General features: G+C 34.2%; 2 protein-coding genes across 2 annotated transcripts; one reads left to right on the top strand and one right to left on the bottom strand.

Annotated features, from left to right (window-relative positions):
* The first annotated feature begins 293 nt into the window (after window positions 1-293).
* LOC110107403 (RNA-directed DNA methylation 4) lies at window positions 294-15,330 on the top strand. The gene is made up of 11 exons (XM_020837660.2): window positions 294-848; window positions 935-1,015; window positions 1,500-1,594; window positions 3,111-3,182; window positions 4,126-4,167; window positions 13,798-13,937; window positions 14,011-14,129; window positions 14,357-14,395; window positions 14,477-14,555; window positions 14,647-14,717; window positions 14,798-15,330. Exons 1-11 carry the CDS (start codon window positions 737-739, stop codon window positions 15,004-15,006), a joined length of 1,059 nt encoding a protein of 352 aa, XP_020693319.1. The 5' UTR covers window positions 294-736; the 3' UTR covers window positions 15,007-15,330.
* A 983-nt stretch (window positions 15,331-16,313) lies between these two features.
* On the bottom strand, window positions 16,314-18,529 carry LOC110107404 (protein LURP-one-related 15). The gene is made up of 3 exons (XM_020837661.2): window positions 18,202-18,529; window positions 16,867-17,094; window positions 16,314-16,718 (listed from the first exon to the last, which is right to left on the bottom strand). The coding sequence occupies exons 1-3, from the start codon at window positions 18,469-18,471 to the stop codon at window positions 16,578-16,580; spliced, it is 639 nt and encodes a 212-aa protein (XP_020693320.1). The 5' UTR covers window positions 18,472-18,529; the 3' UTR covers window positions 16,314-16,577.
* Window positions 18,530-19,597: the final 1,068 nt, after the last annotated feature.

Genomic DNA, 19,597 nt, shown 5'->3' with positions numbered 1-19,597 from the left:
CTAAGGCTTCGTTTGGAAACTTTCTTACTGCTTCCTAATACAGTTTTTTAGTACAAAATTTTTAAATTTTGTGCTAAAAATTTACTTTAAGAAACAGTAACAAATCCATCCTAAATGAATTCTGAATGTAAAAAAATTGAAGTAGGAATTGCTGGACATTTTTTTCTCATATAAAATGAGTGATGAGTATAATAAAATTATTTTAATAAAAATACAAATTTTATGTATATTTCTTTGAGAAGTATATATATATATATATATATCTCTGCCCTACGAGAGATATATAAAATTTTTCGAATTTCCATTGCTTACTTACAGTAACACATTCAAGCCCTGTCCCCAACTATCTGCAGCTACCAAGAAATCCCTAAACCCTTTTGCCCTGCCCCCAACCCTCTCTACCCAAATTTCCGAAACCCTCGACGACAACTGAAGAAGTCGCCTCGAGATCTCGCGGGAGAAGGCATCGGCGGGGCCAGCGGCGCGTGAAGGGGAAGAGGAGTTCGTTCGCTTCGGATTTAAGTTAAATCACACGAATGCCCGGATTTTGTTAATCCCGGACTCAAGTAAAACGGAGGAGAAACGGGATTTAAAGTTGGCATTTGTACCGTTTGGCAGGATTTAGATTAAATCTTGCTCAAGTCCTCATACTAGCCTGTCCCAAAGCTTTCTTTGCTATCCGTTTCCTTCTATCTAGCTTTTGAACCCTAACTCTATCTATTCTCTCTTCGCGTTTATGGCGAACGTTAAGATGGCTTCTTCTGGTGCGCCTTCTTTGGAGAGAAAGGAGAAGCCAGTAGTAGTCAGAGTGAAAAGGAAGGCTTCTCAGGCGAGTCTGGATGCTTTTTGTGAGCAATCTTCCCTTTAGTCTTATTTGCTTCCTTTTTCTTAATCAAAGGAAATCTAATATTTTTTCTTCGTTACCATTTAATAGGGTTGGAGATCAATGAAAGGCCGCTTAAGAAGCCTTTATTGGATTTTGAGAAGCTTTCAATATCTGATCACGAGAGCAAAGGTATTCAATTTTCTGCCTGTTTTAGTTTGATGTTAATGTTTATGTTTTTTTTTTATTGCCACGAAAAAATTTGGGTCAGTAAACTGTAGTTCATATGATATAATTTATTCAGTTTGTGGTGCTGGTGATGTGTCCTGAAAGCCTGATTAACTTTAATGAATAGTTTCTAAAAAACATATTTTACGAATTTGGAATACCTCAAACTGAGAGGTTATTCATTTGTGATAGAAAAGCTGAGAGGTTGTAGAACAACATAAACTTGATTTGCGCATTAAGTTACTTTTTTAAAACTAATCTAGGAACATGAGGAGATCCTCTTATGATGTAAGTAAGGATTGAATTCAGATTGAATTTAATATAAAGGGGGTCAGATAGGCACCAACTTTCCATTAAAATGTGAAAAAATTGAGATATCGGGATTGCTTTTGTCATTACTAAATTTCCTTATTTCTGAATCTGCATATTGATTACGACCTCTCTGCAGTTTCAGAGGCATTGAAGAAGAAAAGGTTATTAGTACAGCATGTTGAGACTGTGGGCCCCTCTGAGGCAATTGAAGATGTTTTACAGTCCCTTCTGGTAAGTGCTTCCTTTTTTCATCAATTTTGGCTTTCTTGTATGTAATTAACTGCATTTGTTTGAATGCAAGAATGAAAGGAAAGAAGCTCTAGATCGAGGAAATATACTGTTGAAGACTAGGATTTAGTTTTGATGCTAATTTCTCAAGTTTAGCTTAGCTTGTTTGAAATTAGAATGTCCATCAGCACACAGTGCCATAGTTTCATCTCTATTTAATATGTCAATATATTAAAGTATACGGTCAGTAGGAAGGAATGAACTTAGCTTTCTTTTTTTTCACCCAAGTTGTTTGCGTTCAATAAATAGTAATAACCTTTCTGGATTGTCATTAAGTTCCAACTACAGGTTTATATTTGTATATTCCCTAGTTCAACAACAACAATAACAACAACATCAAGTCTGTCCCACTACGTGGGGTCGGCTACATGAATCCTTTTTCGTCATTGTGTCCTGTTAAAAGTCAAATTCTCATTTAAATCTAATAAAGAAAGATCATTTCTAATATTTTCTAACCAACTCTTTTTAGGTCTACCTCTACCTTTCTTAACATAAGTCAAATCTAATACCTCAACTTTCCTAAACGGGTCATCGGAAGGCCTCCGTTTAATGTGACCAAACCATCTAAGGCGACTCTCTCTAATCTTATCTTCCTTTGGAGCTACTCAAACCTTTTCACTTATATGCTCATTTCGTATCCTATCTCTAAGGGTCAAGCCACTCATCCACCTAAGCATCCTCAGCTCTGCAACACTTAACTTAGTATTATGCTTCTCTTTTAATGGCCAACATTCGGCACCATAAAGCATTGTAGGTCTCACCACAATCTTATTGAATTTTCCCTTAAGTTTGAGGGGGACTTTTCTATTACACAATAAGCCTGATGCATTCCTCCACTTCAACCATCCAACTTGAATTCTATTGATAATATCCCCATCAATTTCACCATCACTCTGAATAACAAATCCAAGATATCTAAAACGTGTACTCTTATTAATGGCCTGATCGCCCAAAGTCACAATCCCATCACTAGGTCTATTGCTACTAAAATTACACTCCATATAGATCTACTCAAGCAAAAAATCATTATCTTTAGAAGGCCTCAACTTTTTTCTACAAGGGAAATTTTCCGGTTGATAACTATGTGTTTTGAGGTGTTCAAATATAGCTGCTATAACAGACTTGATGGTATTGTTGATTTTGTTTGATACTCCTGCACAAGCATATTTTTTTAGTCAGGTGGGGGTTATAAGCATTGAGCTGCATGTCTATTAAAGAGGTTGTTGGGTATAAATTATTTTGCACAAAAGTGCTTGAGATTATCTACTAAGGGCTTCATGAAAATTGTTTAACTGACCTATAATAAATAATTTAGCTAACACCAAGTACTTGGGCTAAGGTTAATGATAATGATGATGATGATGATGATTAAGAATTTCAAATACACATTTCGTTGGGTGTATTTTACCATGAAAAAACATGCTTGTTTATACTTTTTTGATATATATTTTTTTGGCAGTCTAATTGTGGTGGCTCAATGGACTTCATGAGGAAGATTGAGGTGCGCAAGGGTTATTTCAAACAAGACAAGGTAAGAATATCATGGTACAGGATTGGTGCTTTGATATGGTTTGACATTTTTTCAAGACTTTTTAAATTCTTACCGTTTTCATTTTATATTACCATATGAAAGTAAATCAAGAACACAAGCATATATGAATGACAATGAGACATGCATATGGTGAGAAACTGTACTGCCAACCCACTTCCTTTACTAGTTAGGTTGTGAAACATCTTTCATGCTTAAAAATTTGTACTTCTTATGCCAGACTTACATTGCTACACTTAAGTTTTGAAAAACGGGGTATGAAATGTGGGTGGTAATAGAGTGAGTGAGTTAGGTTAGATTGCATCCTGTCGTAGAATAGGAAAGGGGTTGTGCTCCTATGTTTAACATCTATTAAAAATTTGCGTAGGGTGGGGCATGGCCAATCGATACAAGGAATTCACACAACTAGTTTACAAGACCTTTAAGGTTCTTGGACTAGAGTTTTTTGTTGAAAACAAGGAAATCCAAAATCCCTCTTGATATCCTCATATTTTTTTCGCACACCCCATCTCTCTCGTTACCTCTCCTCAGCTACATGGATTTGTGTTGAACTTACGTTAAATAGGATGCAACTTGACCTGGCTTTTGGTCGAGCCTAATACACGGCAACCCTTTCCAAATTAAAACAGGCATTTTCAGTCGGAAATACCTTTCTAAGTATTGACACTTGGAAGTTACATGTACATGCCAAGAATATGTATAATCTGAGGGGTGTGTATGCTAATACTCTATAGCTATTATTTCAAATGTTTTAAGTTAATCTAGCAAAGCATGCTTGATCATTTCTAAGAATCGGCATCCACATCTTGTGCTGTTGGCATGGATGCCATTTATCTTTTTTCATTGAACCTTGACCAGTTTTCCATATTAAGCAAGTTTTTGCATTCTGAACTGACCTATACCAATTATTCTATGGTGCATGCAGAAACGTGATCAACTGCGCTCTCTAGCTAAACAAGAACGTGAGGTATCTCATGTCATTCCATTTTTAATAATATGCTTGCGATATGATCTCATTCATCATAGCTATCTTTGTGGTATATACACATTTATTTCATCCTCTGATCTCTTAAAAATGTTTTTAGATATGATGACTGTAGCCAATGCATGCCTTTAAATCTCATGTTAAAGTAGAAATAGAAAAATAATTAGGATACTCAGGATAATGGGAGTATATGGACCAAATATTAATTACAAAATTCAAATTATATTTTAAGTTATTTCTTTCCTAATGTAAGTTGTAAATCTATTTTGATTCATTTCTCAAATCCCATTCATCTTTGTATAATGATGTGCTTGGAATTATTTTTCTTTTCTATTTTCTGTAACATGTTTTGAATTATAGCACTGTAAATAGAGAAAATATGTTTTGCCGAACTTGTTTCCAGTTTTAAAAATTAAACTGATTTGTTTGCTGAAACACGGGAAACATCCATGTTTACGTTTTCACCTGTTTTTGAAACACTATTTTTGGAAATTAATTCTATCCAATAAGTATTTTAACTACTTCATAATATCAACAAATGTTATAATAGTAGGCTGTTTTACATGAAATGTAATAATATCCGCAGTTTATATTATAATTGTCATGAATCATAACATAAAGTCTCTATATATAATAGATTTATGTTAATCCCAAATAACAAATTTGATTATTATACTCTAATGCTAATCCTATATGAAAATAGCAACGTAAGATATGTTAATTATGATATACTCAAGGTTATTGAGTTTTGACATGTGAATTACATTTTTATGATAATTTTTTTCATGTATAAAGTTGGAAGTTTTTTTTTATTCGTTTAGTATTGTAATTTTTTGTTAAAGCAAAATTACTTTGCATGATAAAATTTATAATAATATTATTTTAATTTGAATAGTAGCTTATCTTTTAATATTATTTTTAATTTTTTTGGAAAAATTTAGGATATTATTATTATTTATTGGTGCTTATGTACATTTGTTTAAATATGATTATTAGGTTTTTAAATTGATTTTTTTTCAGCATTACATTATTGACTATAGTATCATTCACTGGAAGTGCTTATCATATAAATAAAATTTTGGTTTTTATAACTATATAAAAAAATGATTATGTTTTAAATTTCACTTTACACATCAAACTTATTTCCCTACTTTCAACATGTAAACAAAACAATTAAACTGAAGCGTTAAAAAAAAACCCATCTAACATGGCCGAAGTCATTCATAACCGTATTCCACTAATATATATTAGAGTGATTTGGCCTCAAGTTAGATGGATACAGGTTGCTTGAAATGATTTACAAAGAATAAATTTAATAATTCATAAAACATACAATAAGAGTGAATGGAAAATCAGGATTTATAATGCCGGCCTCAAACAGCTAGGATAAGGATAATACTGATGATCATAATATTGAAGTTGTGATTTAATTTTATGAATAGCTGGAACTTATCTCTGCACTTGTAATAAAATGGGAAAAAAATCTATCTGCTTAAAAAGTTAAAAACTTGAAAGTGTTTTCAATTTAAATTTTCCCAGTTATGTTCTTTTAGTAATTTATAATCAAGTGGTTAGGAATGTTTCTACTATCTCTAATGTCAAGGTAGTTTTTTTTGGTTTTTAGTTGGAGTAGAATATAATAAGCCTAGCCAAAATTTGCTCTAAACAAACGCCACTGTATATCAACATTACTATAATAATTAAAATATACATTGAACTAGTAATGTTTTTTACTTGAATTTGGTCTGATGGGAACTAGCGAAAAATATTTTGTAGATCATTAACGATGTGAAACAATGTAACAGTTATAGGAATTGCAGGGAAATTTATAAAATATTGATAAGCTTTGTAATTACATTGTTTCACCATATTAGATTCTAGGAATCCTTAGTTATTATTTTTGTTTTGGCATGATGTTACAAAGTAGATTAGAAGGAAACTTAAAATAATATCAAAATAACATTAAAGCTTAATGTTCAACTAACATAAATCCACCGGTTAACAATTAGAACATTCACCTTGAGTTTCCCTTACCCACACTCTTGAGGGCTTTTAGCTGAATAATACTTTCAACAATATTAATGATGCCACCATAAGACAAAAGATGCTTACGGTATCGCCCAATGAAAATTTATCCGAAGAGTAAGGAGTTGGTGGATGTTGGAGGATTTGCCATTGGCCGGTGGTTTGATGCTCGTCGATTGCGGTCGTCAAGGAGAAGAAGATCCGATCGATGTAATCTTCAACGGTGTGGTTGAACTCAAAGTTGATGTCGAAGAAGGGCGATCTAAGCACATCTACTCGTCCTTGATTATCGTAGACAAATTCATGATCTTGCTCGGGATCGGCCATTCATAGGTAAGGAGGTCGAGGGAGGTTGTGTGTCTTCCTCCGTAGATGATGTATCAAGCAAGGGAGAAGAAATGTAACGGAGGAGGGAGAGGCTTGGGTGGTCGGCCAAGGCTAGAGGGGCTAACTTTAATTTCAGATTTAGGGTTTGGTTAGGGTGGGAAAATAACTTCAAAATTTGAAATTTAATTTCAGATTTTAATGTTTGTGAAGGAGGAAATAATTTGAATTTGAATTTTCTCTAAATTGGAGATAGATTGGGCGGCACACCATAATGGGAGGGGATTTGATTGAGAGCATTAGTGGGAAGGAATTAATTAAGAGAGAGGGAGAGAGGGGGGGGTAGCCAAGGGATGGGAGGGAGAGGTGTCCACATACAAATGATACAATGTATGTGGCCACATGCATTGAATGTTGAATTGGGATTCAAATCTAATTTTAATTTCAGATTTGTAGTAATTAGGGGAGCTTCTTAAAATATGCTGATATTAATTAGGAAAAGGTTTTGAAATTCAAATTCATTTGAATTTGAATTAAGAGACCTTCCAAATTGATAATGTGCTAAATTAGGAAAATATTAAGTGGTAGTTTGAAATTGGATTTAAGGGGATTGGGGGGGTTTGGGTTGGCCGGTGGCTAGGGTTGCTCTAGGGGAGCTGACGACTATGGAGGGGGATGGGGCTTGGGGTTTTGGTGGAGTAGGGTTGGCGGGTGGGTCTAGGGCCGGTGGTTTGAGTAGGGGAGAGGGGTGGCTATGGAGGGGGACGGGGCTTGGGGTTTAAGGAAAGGCATCTTATATACAAGAAATGTAGTGCATTGTGTTAATAATGAAGTAAAGTGTCTTTAAGGCAAGACAAGAAGGAATATGAAATTCAGTATCCATTATTTTAATTTATGATATTTCCTATGAATTTGGATAAAAAGGAAAAACATGATACGCTGCTATGCAAATAACAACTTTGTTGTTAGATAATTTTAGAAATGACCTAGAAAGATTCATTAAAAATCCATCATATTGAAAATTGATTGTTGTTTATAAAAGCTACTAAACCTTCCATGCTACACATATATCACTTAATGTACTATCGTAGAGTTTGAAGCAAACGTACGGTAGTTTTCAGTTATTTAAACAACTTTGAGAAGTGGAAATAAACTATTTAGCATTGTTGTTTACGAAGTGATCTTCCATCGTTGTTTTCAGTAAGAAGGAAAGCTAGTGATCCGTGAACCAACGAACTGGGTGATCCCGAAACAAATGCATCACGTGAGAAATTACTTGAAAAAATGGTCAATAAAATGAGTTAAATGTCGAGAAGATCTTTAGTTTTTAGCATGCTGAGGAAACCATTGTAGTTTAATTCCTTTAAAAACTCTTATGAGACAATATCGACCCCTCTAGGTGCACCTGTCACCAACTGTGTACTGATAATCTTCATGATCCTACTGTGTACTGTCGATGTGCTAACATGCAAGGGTCTTAATGACCCTGATGTTTACAGAGATTGAGAGTTTGAAATGGACGATTTCTTTGCATGGCATGAAATGTATGAAATATAATATATCAAATTTGCCAAAATCAAGTTGTCAAAAGAAGTGAAATGGTACTGCACTAATATTAATTGTGATACTGAATTATAGGGAGTTGCCTTCTTCTCTAATTGGTTGAGATGAAAAGAATTTTAATTGTTGCTCCACTATAGTAGATATCTTGTTGTGGCTTCTTGAATTTTAGAGAAAGTTCTTAGTCAATCAATGATTATCTTAATTTAAGGAGCTTGTATCAAGGTGTGGGATTTTTGAGAATGACTAGTAGTTGGCTATCAAATCTATCAAAGGCCTTGGTATTGACATTAAGTTAGAGGTATTAAGTTAGAGGTACATTTATATAAACTTGATAATGTTGAGAATGCATTTATCTATTTGGGTAAGAAGAACATAATTTTAAAGTATAATTATTTGTTGCTCCATCATAGTTGATATCTTGTTGTAGCTTCTTGAATTATAGAGAAGGTTCTTAGTTAATCACTTATTAACTTAATTTAAGAAGCTTGTATCAAGGCATGAGACTTTTGAGGATGACTAGTAGTTGGCTATCAAGGTTATGAAAGGCCTTGGTCTTGACATCAGGTTAGTAGTGCATTTATATAATCTTGATAATGTTGAGGATGCCTAACCACAGGGCTTTTGAAATAGAAAAAAATTATAAGCTTTCATTACACACTTTTTTCACCACACTTTTTTCAACACTGCCGTTGCCAGGTCCTAAGTCCTGGATGAGAAAAGTAGAGGCTTGCGTTAGGTAGTCGACAACCAGCGTAAAACTTGTCGAATATTAATGACATGAATTCTTTAAGAAATTATGCTAGGGCGTTCCCTACTTCCCTGGAAGTGACACGCTGTATGACCTGAATACAGTGACAACTGTGCAAGGGCCGCTGCATCGGCGCCGGGTGTAGTGTTAAATAGGCAAGGGTTCCCACATCAAGGACGAATGTGGGTAAAGAAGCTAGTCCATGATACTAAAAACATGAAACTAAAATTAGGATAAAAATTTGAAATATAGATTCCCTTACAGGAAAATTAATGAAATTAATAGATATTATGATTCATAGGAAGTTAAATATTTTGTTCATTCAGAAAACTAAATGGGTTGGAGAGAAGACTATGGAAATTGATAGCTTAGGATTTAAACTTTGGTATTCGGTTAAGAGTCGTACTAAAAATGGTGTAGGTGTTATTATAGATAAGAGTTTGAAGGATAATGTTATAAAAATTAATAGGATTGAGGATAAAATTATAACTTTAAAGATTGTTATTGATGCTAAGATTGTTAATATTACAAGTGCTTATGTTCCTCAAGTAGGTTTGGATATGAGTTCTAAATTAAATTTTTGGAATGACTTAGAAGAATTAATACAAAAGATACCTCTTGAAGAAAGAGTTTTTATTGGAGGAGATTTAAATGAACATATTGGTAGAGATGTAGATCATTTTAAAAGCATTCATGATAGCCATGAGTTTGGAATGACAAATGAATGTGACAAAACCATATTAGATTTTTGTTTAGCTTATGATTTTTTAATTGCTAATACTTTATTTAAGAAAAAGAATGAGCATCTCATCACTTATAAAAATGGATATAGTACAACTTAGATTGGCTATTTTCTTATAAAAAAAATTAGATCGTTAGATCGCAAAGATTGTAAAATTATTCTGAGTGAAAATTTATGTACCCAACATTGATTATTAATTTTGAACTTTAAGATAAAGGGACAGAAAATAAAAAAAATAAAGTAAAACGATATTCTAGGATTAGATGGAGACATTTAAAGAATATTAACAAAAATATTTTTTGAGATTAAGATTTTAGACTTAAGATTTTGTTTGTGCATGAGGATGCTAATGTTATGTGAAAAAAATGGCTAGTGATATTAAGAATATTTCAAAAGATGTGTTTGAAGTATTAAAGGAAAAAACTCCTAATAGTAAAAATAGTTGGTGGTGGAATCCAAATGTGCAAGAAAAGATTAAAAATAAAAAGATTTGTTATAAAAATTGGTTTAATTCTAAAAAGTCTGATAATTGAGAAATATATAAAGAGGCTCGTAAGGAATCTAAGAAAGCAATATGCGATGCAAAGACCTTAGTTTTTAGTGATTTATATAATAAATTAGATACTAAGGAGGGAGAAAGATATATGTATAAATTAGCCAAACAAAGATATAGGTCCTAGGAGTAGTAAGGATTTAGTTAAAGTGAAGTGTATTAAGGATGAAGATCAAAAAATACTTTTCTTAGAAGATGATATTCAACAAAGGTGGATGAGATATTTTGCTAAATTTTTAATGAAGATTGTGAAAATAAGATTGACTGTAGTGACCTTAGCACCCTAAATGAAAATAAAGATTTCTGTTTTTATTGGCGTATTGGTAAAATCGAAGTTAGAGAGGCTTTAAAGAAAATGAAGGGTGAAAAAGCTGTTGGACACTTGGACCTGATGATATTCCAATAGAGGTGTGGAAATACTTAGGAGATGAAGGAATTTCTTGGTTTACTAAACTTTTTAATACTATTTTGAAAACTAAAAAGATGCCAGATGAGTGAAGAATGAGTGTGTTAATTCATATTTTTAAGAATATATGTGATGCACAAGATTGTGCGAATTATAGAGGAATTAAGTTAATGTGTCATACTTTAAAACTATGGGAGTGAGTTATGGAGCTTAGATTGCGGTGTGATACTAATGTTTCTCAAAATCAATTTGGATTCATACCGGGTAGGTCGATTATGGAAGCCATACATTTATTAAGAGGTTTGATGGAGAAATATAGAGAAAATAAGGAGAATCTACATTGATTTAGAAAAAGCACATGATAAAGTTCCAAGAAAAGTGCTATGGAGAGTTCTTGATAAGAAAGGAGTTAATAACGCTTATATTCAAATCATTACAGATATGTATGCAGGAGCTATTATTTGTGTTCAAACACAAGGTGGTTTGACCAAGCATTTCCCTATTTCAGTTGGGTTACATCAAGGATTAGCCTTAAGCCCATATCTTTTTGATTTAGTCATGGATGTTCTCACTAGACATTTGCAAGAGGATGTACCTTGGTGTATGTTTTTTGTTGATATTCTTCTTGTTGATAAGACTAGAGAGAGTTGAAGGTAAACTTGAATTATGGAGGTCAACCTTAGAGGCTAAAGGTTTTCGCTTGAGTAGATTTAAAACGAAATATATGGAGTGTAATTTCAATAGTAATAGACCTAGTGAGGGGATTGTGACTTTGGGCGATCAAGTCATTAATAAGAGTACACGTTTTAGATATCTTGGATCTATTGTTCCGAGTGATGGTGAAATAGATGGGGATATTATCAACAGAATTCAAGTTGGATGGTTGAAGTGGAGGAATGCATCGGACTTGCTGTGTGATAGAAAAGTACCCCTCAAACTTAAGAAAAAATTCTATAAGCTGGTGGTGAGGCCTGCAATGCTTTATGGTGCTGAATGTTGGCCATTAAAAAAGAAGCATAATACTAATTTAAGTGTGGCAGAGATGAGGATGCTCGGGTGGATGAGTGGCTTTAGCCTTAGAGATAGGATACGAATTGAACATATATGTGATAAGGTTGTAGCTTCAGTAGAAGATAAGATTAGAGAGAGTTTCCTTAGATGGTTTGGTCACCTAAAATGACGGCCTTCCGATGACCCGGTTAGGAGAGTAGATGTATTATATTTGACTTATGTTAAGAAAGATAGAGGCAGACTAAAAAACTTGGTTAGAAAATATTAGGAATGATCTTTCTTTATTAGATTTAAATGTGAATTTGACTTTTAATAGGACACAATGGAGGAAAAAAATTCTTGTAGCCGACCCCACGTAGTGGGATAAAGGCTTGATGTTGTTGTTGTTGTTGTAGACTAATTCTTGTAGGTCATCGACTTCTTTCCTCATGTTGAAAATAGAATTTAGCCTAAATTGACTAGTACTATTGCACGATCAAATGATCAAGGAGTACTGCAAATGCTAGCCCTTGAAAATTTATATGGTTACATTAATTTAGCTCTCCAGATGAGAGTTATTCTTTGCACTCTATGAGATTTAATGTAGCACAGGTCTTCAAATAGGTCTAAATAGTCTATAAAATCCAAGTCATCATAGGCTGATTACCATAAGTCAAATCATGCGAAAATAGATTTGAATTGAGCTTGCTTTCATTTCTTTTTAGGTATGTTTATGTTTATGGCTGAATTTCTTTAAGGTTGTTTTATTTTAATATTTTATTAAGTGTTATCCTCTCTTGGACTAGTATAGGTTTAAGGTCAGTCGGATTTGATAGAATTAGATTGCATTTAAATTTTTGGCATTATCTTTGTAACCCTATTTTTGTAAATAAAGATCCATAATGAACATTTGAGGATTGTTTTTGATTGAATGAAAGAAATTAGTTATGGCTAGTTGAGTACTTCCTAGATTCCTCGATACAAGTTAGGTATGCAAATTGCTTTCAATTCTGTGTTGAGTTATATTCTTTGCATTAATCATATTTGTAGAGTAGCTTCTCTGTCATTTTAAGATTATTTGCTACTAAGTTCATACAAGACATCACACCATTTCAATCCAGTCCAAAGAGAGGACTGGGTTATACTGATTTAATGAGACTTCATTTTTGTTTATGATGTTGATAATGTAATTTAGCATTATAGTATTTCAATTATTTTAATGAATTTGTAAAGTTTAGCATTATAGATGAAACTTGAAAGATGTGATCTAAATTGGGATGTAATTGAGATTAAACTTCTAAAGTTAAAAATAGCATGCCTACTTTTAAAATGTGGATAAGAAAACCCAATAGCTTAGTGGTTAAGGCTCTTTGATAACTGAGGTACCAGTAGCTGCCTCTTATAACGATCCAGTGGCCAAACATCACTAATGTGCTTGAAAATGGGGGTAAAAATTCTTCCAGCAAAGGTCATCTCATTTGAAACAAAATTTTAATCTAACCCCATCTTCTTTGAACAAAAAATGGAAATGGGCACATTTCTTCAAGTTGCTAGTTTTTGTACACAATGAAAAATCTAGTTGATGTAATCCTCTATATACTGCACTCATTTGTGTTATAGTTTTCTCACTGTTATGATGAGTCTGGAAAATCCCCCAAACAAATTTGGTAGTCTAATAAATGCACTTCTTGCACACCCTCAATTTTGATAGTTAACCTTAAAAAATTTCCTCTCTCTAACAAATTGTTGGACTCGTTTCTTTTATAATTCCTATCCATCATTCCCTGATCCTGATGATGACTTACTGAATTCATTTCAAGTAATTTTTAGGGGATGCTTAGTTATTTTGTGAAGAAAGAGAATTGTGATTATGTTTACTATTGAAGTTTCTCATAAAAAAGCTGAAATATGAAGAACTTGATCCAACTTCAAACCCATATTTAAGTCAGATTGCAGGCTTCAGCTCACTTGCATGAAACTGGATTTGCTAGAAATTGCTGGACAACTATAAGATAATGAATTCATTCTTGGGCCTTGTCATTACTACCCATCACATTATTGCTCTCTATGTTTACCGCACATTCATCTCACCATGGGTCCATGAGAGCCCTTTTTGAAGTAAAAATTTGAGATAATAATATATATTTTTTCAAATAATATCAATATCAATATCATAAATGTCTTTTCCAGGAATAGCAGACATAAAAAATGTAATAAATCTATATCCTTTTTGGTTATTTATAGTTTTCTCTTAATTTTAGGAACTTGTAAGGAATGCCCGTTTTGAGCAAATTTGGAAAAGCAGAAGGGGAGAAATCGATTCCTTGCGGGAGTTGTGCCATCTTTATGATGTTGTCCGTGTTGATGCTGAAGATGAAAATACGAAGAAGAAGGAGCTAAAGTGCGTGCCTTTCTTCTTGTAGCTACTCACTTGTTTCATCTTTTGTATTGATTACCTCGCTAGTACAATGCAGGCATATTTCTGTAGAAGATAATGCAATCTTGTGCAACTACCTTCCTTTGCTAAGGGAGTACATTCCTTCAGCTGCTGAGGAGATTGAATCTGAAATAAAAGCCTATGTATCCGGAGAAGGTCATCTTAGTTTTTTCATTTGATTTTGTAGTGACCTAGGCTTCGTTTGAGACAGTTTTTTTACTGTTTCTTAAAGCGGTTTTTCCGTATAAAAATTTTAATTTTTTACTAAAAATTCACTTTAAGAAGTAATAAAAAAGCTGTTTGAAGCCCTAGTCTTACAAATAGCTAGGAAGAAAAAATCATAATAAACCATCCCATGAATTATGAATCTTTCTGCTTTGCAGGTAGTGGTTCTGATTCAATTGCCGAGGTTCCTACAGAAGGTTATAATTTTCTTTTCATTCTTTTTGTCTGGTTTTAAGCTATTATGATCATTCTCATTATGTATACTTTGTACAAAATAGATGGCTATGTGTATGACTTGTACACTGTTGAGGACGATTTTACTGGAAGTGACAAAGATATGTCAAGCGACTTTCCTTCGTATGTATTTAAAATCGTATTTTCAGATTTCTCCACACCAACCTCGAGAGTTTAACAAATTAACTGATGGCTTTCCTCTCCTGATCTATAGGGTGCAAGTCAAAAATGAAGATGAATTTGATGAGATGCCTGACTCTGAATATGATTCAGAGGATTCAAATGGTTTGATCATGCACGGCTTTCACTTATCTTCATAGTTATGATCCTTTTCCCACCTCAATGATCTTCTGCTTGTACTGCAGCTGAGGATCATCCAAGAAATGATTACCCTGATGAGGAGTCATCCGACAAGGAAGACGAAGAGGTGGATCCTTTTGGTGATTTTGAATGCCCGAACTCAGATTATGAAGAAGAAGAAGAAGTGATCATAGAAAACAAGAAAGATGAGGAGGAATCTAGTGAAGGAGAGAAATATGTGCAAATGTTCAGTGATTCAGATTGCTCAGACTAGGAAGATGAAGTCTTGAGAGGCTGCTAGAGAAGATGGAGATAACTGGAGATGGGGATATCGTTGATGCTGTAGTGGAATTTTTTTGGGTTATGGTGACTTACCCAATCTGAACTCTCTAGGGTTGAATTTTGAACATGGTTTTAGCTGCATCTTCATGGATTTCTCTGAATTATTAAACTTCTCAGATGAAAGAGCTGTATTGAGTATTCTTGTACGAAATTATTGGAATAGTTAGTCTATCTTGTATAATTAAGGTTTCGTTTGAGATAGCTTTCTTGCTGCTTTCTAAAATAACTTTTTAGTACAAAAATTTTGTACCAAAAAGCCATTTTCAAAAGCGATAAGCACCACAGTAATCCTCCCAAGAAAAAAACGAAGAACCCACCACTCCATACTGAGAGCATTCACTCTTTCTGCCATTGCCATCTTCGCAATATTACAGCACAGCAGCACATGAACTAATACGCCTTAATTCTAACATCTCCACTTCAGGATACTAATTTGTTCAATAAATTGTAGCTCTTTTGTATAAATTTGCTTTGTTCCTGGCAATGCGTTGCAGGTATTTGATTGAGTACAGATTCCAGGAGGGGCCACGATGAAGGGAGGCCTGCAATGTTTATCTGGTGATAGGTACGTCAAGGTGGTTTGCATGGTAGAATATTTACTGGTTTCCTGTTCCTCACATTGGCAAGAATCTTACTGGTGCAGGTTGCATTGCTTGAACCTACCCAACCAGTCCTTTCGAGCCTGATCTGGCAAATTCGTCTTCTTGTCACCTAAAAGGTTTGGCTTCCTATTTGAATTCTACTTTTTTTACCAGTTGAATTAGAAGAATAGTTTAGAAGTGCTGATTGGAGAAATTTTCAGTTTGTGTAACTGGGATTTATTTTTTTCAAAATTGATGCAAGTTGGCTTTATTTTTTAGTTGACAATGACAGTTTTGAGAGAAAACAAAACAAATCTCTCCTACGTGATTGTCAATTCCTCGTTATGCGGAGAAATTATTGTGCAAATATTGGACCGTCCGGAGACGAATGAGAACGCGTAATGTCACTCGGTACACAATAATGATACACAACAAAAAAGTTACATAACGTGCTCTCATTCATCTACGGATATGCCGTCCAGTATCCACACATAATAATTAATCCATCATGTGGGCCTCATTCTCATCATATGGGCATCATTCCTCATAATGGGCCCCATCATGTTGTTATTAGGTTCAGGATGACCACCCCTAACAATTATGAAAATACCTTTGGTTGCAAGAGGGATAGACAACCATAAGACCCAAAGTACAACAGTGAATCAAAATATATAACATAACAACATAATTAAAAATGAACACACACAGGAAACAGGAAACATACCTTATTTAAATAAAGTAAAAGTTTCCAGTAACAATTATACCTTAATTATTATCGCAAACACACATATCTTAACACGTTCAGGCTTCATTTGGATGGCTTTCTTATCGCTTCTTAAAGCAGCTTTTCATTACCAAAATTAAATTTTTGTACTAAAAAACTGTTTTAAAAAGCAATAAAAAAATCGTCCCAAACAAAACCTTAATCATGCCGGTCTTCGTTAATCTCATCCAGAATCACAATAAGAGCAACAACAAAGGCATAGTCCACATTTGGGTAGATTGTGATTCCAAAGGCATCTTTTCCCAAAACTATGTTCTTCACAGTGTATTCGCGATGCATCTACAAGAAAAAAAATATATATATTCATACAAAAATTTATTCTGAACTATCAGTATCAGTTGCTAATACATATCACCCCTCTCTTTAATGATCATAATTAAAGCCATGAACTATGATTACCAGTTGAAAAATATAAATTTTCACTTACTCGAGCAATAACATTTGTGGAGTCCCCAAGATAAATCAAGCAGGACCTCTCGTGGAAACTTCCTTTGACCTTGAAATCACATTGGCTTTCAGCTGTATTTGAAGCCACGAACACATCCAGTCCTGTCTTGAATTGCAGAAGGCTTGATTTTTTTACGCTAAATAAGAGGTCTGCGGAGTTGGAGCTGTCTCCTTTATAAACTTGCCATCTCCTGTGCATGGATATCATCTGTAAAACGACACCATATATATATCAATTCATTCAAGTTGCTTAAATTGAGGTTATATTTGGGACGGCTTTTTTACTGCTTCTTAAAACGGCTTTTTAATATAAAAAATTTTTTTTTTTACTAGAAAGTAGTTTTATGAAGCAGGAAGAAAGCCGTCCCAAATGAAGTCTGAATCTTAATAGATATATAAACAGACACTAATATGTATTCTTTACTAAGAGACAAATGTATATTCAATCATTTAATTATCATATAATAAACAGCTAGGAATATAAATTTATTAGTTATTAAGAATGCTTAATTATCTATTACAACAACAACAAGCCTTTATCCCACTACATGGGGTCGGCTACATGAATCCTTGTTCTCCATTGTGTCATATTAAAAGTCAAATTCTCGTTTAAATCTAATAAAGAAAGGTCATTCCTAATATTTTCTAACCAAGTCTTTTTAGGTCTACCCCTACCTTTCTTAACATAAATCAAATCTAATACCTGTACTCTCCTAATCGGGTCATCGGAAGGCCGCCGTTTTATGTGACCAAATTATCTAAGGAGACTCTCTCTAATTTTATCTTCTACTGGAGCAACTCCACATATTAATTATGTGTTAACCATTAATAAAATAAATTAATTTAATTTTAATAATTAATATTAATTAAATAACAATGTATAATCATAATTAATATTATTTTAATTTTAATTTAATTTAACTAAATATAAGTTATTATTTAATTAACTTAATAAATCACTAACAGATTATTAATATTCCTCCCCCACCCCCCAAAAAAAGATTATTAATTGAGATATTTATTATTATAATAATTATTTAATTGGTCTAATTAAGAAATGATGTAACTATCATCCTAAACCACACAAGATTTAATAAATCCGGATTTAAATTTTTTAAATCCTATTTGCAGCCCTTTAAAGTCAATCATGATCAAGACCATATCCTTACAACAGATACCGCAGAAGAAAAAGAAGATAAAATCACGAAAATTCTAAAAAAACAGAACAAGAAGAACAATCAAAATAAAAAAGGGCATATAAATGGATCCTTGCAATCCGATCGCAGAAAGTGGATGATTGAGAGGGTTGATTTACCTTTTGCTGCATAGAGAGTAGGGGATTTCCAGCGGCATCGAGGAGGATGCGACGGTCGCGGAGACTAAGGAACTTTCCCTTCACTTTGAACAGGATGTTGCCGTTAACGTCCGTCACGACGTAATCGCCGTCCGTTAAGCTGATCGCCTTCTCCGTCACCGTCAGATCCACCGTGTACGGTGCGCAGAACTGCTCTCCGACGACCGCTATCTTGCTCGCCGGACCCGAAGGTGGCGCCGGTGCCGGCGGCGGGTAGAATGGAGTCGCCATCAAACTTCGATCTGAGAACCTGTAAATGTGAGTAATTGGCTAAGATGCGAGGATCTCTTGGCTAGGGTTTATATAGCTTGACAGTCCGCGTGAGATTTTTTTATTGGTTTTATGGGTGGTTCGTGTCAGCTCGTGTGAGGTGAATCATATTGACCTGTTAGCCTGGCTCAGCACGATTCAATTTGACCCGACCACAATTAACCCGATCTGAAAAATATAGAGCTTGGCTCATTTTCTTTTATTTAATTGAGTGATAGTTTTATGACATTAAAATTTCAGTTTATTTAATTTTTAATTAATGTTTAATTAGTTTAATGTAATGTAAATTATTTAATAAACAAACTAATTTCTAAGATTGATGGTGAATAAGTTTTTTTTTTTTTAAACTGAGTGAAGATTTCTTCATTACAATTTAATGTGAATGAATTTAATTTTTTATAAATTTATTTTGAAATAAGTGTGATACATCACACAAAAATTATCTTGATCGAACACAAATCTTGAGGCAAAAGCTAGTTGGAAACTTCAGAAATTAAATCCGGGAGCACCTGAACTCCGATTTCAGCGAGCTTATAGTCAAACTGAGCGTCTCGGAAATACGAGCCCAACGACACCAAGATCAACCCAATCCGAGCCCAAATAAGTCCGAATCAAGGGCTCAAAGCGCTGTTGGAAGGTTCAAACCGCAATTTGAGTTACCAAACGGTCTCCGATTTGACAAGCTTATATTCGAATCGAACGGCTCGACGAGACGAATCCAACGAGCCCAAGATCGCCGAATTCCGACATCATTAAGGCCTTCAAATGCCTAACGAACGGTGCATGATCAAAGGATTCGATATCGGCCGTCCATTCAAAACACTCCCAATTCGCCCCTGATCTCACGCCTATTTACGGGCTATGCCACTCCAGAAAAACTATAAATAGAGCCCTCATTCTACACAAAGGGGACTCAAGTGAAGAGAGAGAAGAAGAAGAGGAGAAAGGGGAAAAGGAGATTCCTCACCTCCTCGACCACCGCCGGAGCTCTTCCTGCCGCCTGAAGACGCCGGAACTCTGCCGGATTTTCAGGAAACACAAGAATTCTGCACAACTTCCACGTGATGCTGAAATCCTTCCCAATTAA

Source organism: Dendrobium catenatum, unplaced genomic scaffold, assembly GCF_001605985.2.
Source record: "Dendrobium catenatum unplaced genomic scaffold, ASM160598v2 fragScaff_scaffold_853, whole genome shotgun sequence".
Taxonomy (NCBI): Eukaryota; Viridiplantae; Streptophyta; class Magnoliopsida; order Asparagales; family Orchidaceae; genus Dendrobium; species Dendrobium catenatum.
The sequence above is the reverse complement of the archived record's forward strand: the minus strand, read 5'-3'. Positions and strand labels throughout refer to the sequence as shown.